Source organism: Tupaia chinensis, unplaced genomic scaffold (genome assembly GCF_000334495.1).
Source record: "Tupaia chinensis unplaced genomic scaffold, TupChi_1.0 Scaffold138060_1, whole genome shotgun sequence".
Lineage (NCBI taxonomy): Eukaryota > Metazoa > Chordata > Mammalia > Scandentia > Tupaiidae > Tupaia > Tupaia belangeri.
In genome coordinates, this window is record NW_006197961.1 from 301,949 (window position 1) to 302,645 (window position 697).

Below are 697 nucleotides of genomic sequence, written 5' to 3' on the forward strand. Positions count from 1 at the left end.
GCTCTTCCCCGGTCCGCTGCTGCAGGGCCATGCCCTGGAAAGAAAGATGGGGTGTGGCAGGGATCAGGTGGGCCTAGGGGACCCCTCCCATACTGTAGCCATGGTGACAGCTCAGCGCTATATTCATTCATTGGATTTTGTTTATTTGGAGAGGTTTTTGCTATCGGGCACGTGCACTTGCCAGAAAGACAGAGATAGACAGAGAGAGACAGAGAGCGAGAAATCACCCCCCAGGGGGGATGGCCACGCCGCAATCCCTTCTCCTCCATTCTCCTCTCGGGATCTTGGGCACACACGCACATGCGCCCGGTATGATTTCTAAGCCACCATATCTGGGACTCAAACTGCGGTCGGCCATGTAGGAGTCCAGCGACATAACTGTTACGTCATGTGCTGCTCCCCCACCGTTTTTTAAGGTTTTTGCCATAGAGTGCGTGTGCTCACCGGAGAGGAGAGAGACAGAGGGAGGTCAAGTGAGAAAGCCCACCCCCAGGGTGGATGGCCGCGACACAATCTCTCTTCTGTTCTCTCAGAATATTGGGACCAGCAGTTGGCGTAATGGCTATGGCGCTGGACTCCCATGTAGTCAACCATGGTTCGAGTCCTGGACCTGGTGGCTTAAACTCACGCCAGGCACGTGTGTGTGCATGCCCAAGATCCCAAGAGGAGAATGGAGGAGAAGGGATTGCAGCGAGGC

At 55.4% G+C, this 697-nt stretch overlaps 1 protein-coding gene across 1 annotated transcript in view; it reads right to left on the reverse strand.

The window, feature by feature from the left end:
* The window catches only part of HOOK2 (hook microtubule tethering protein 2), a gene marked incomplete at its 3' end in the record, with an annotated part of 19,929 nt that continues 19,232 nt past the window's right edge, over window positions 1-697 (reverse strand). Inside the window, 1 exon segment of the mRNA XM_014592651.1 lies at window positions 1-34. Within this exon segment, the coding sequence (XP_014448137.1) occupies window positions 1-34 (34 nt within the window).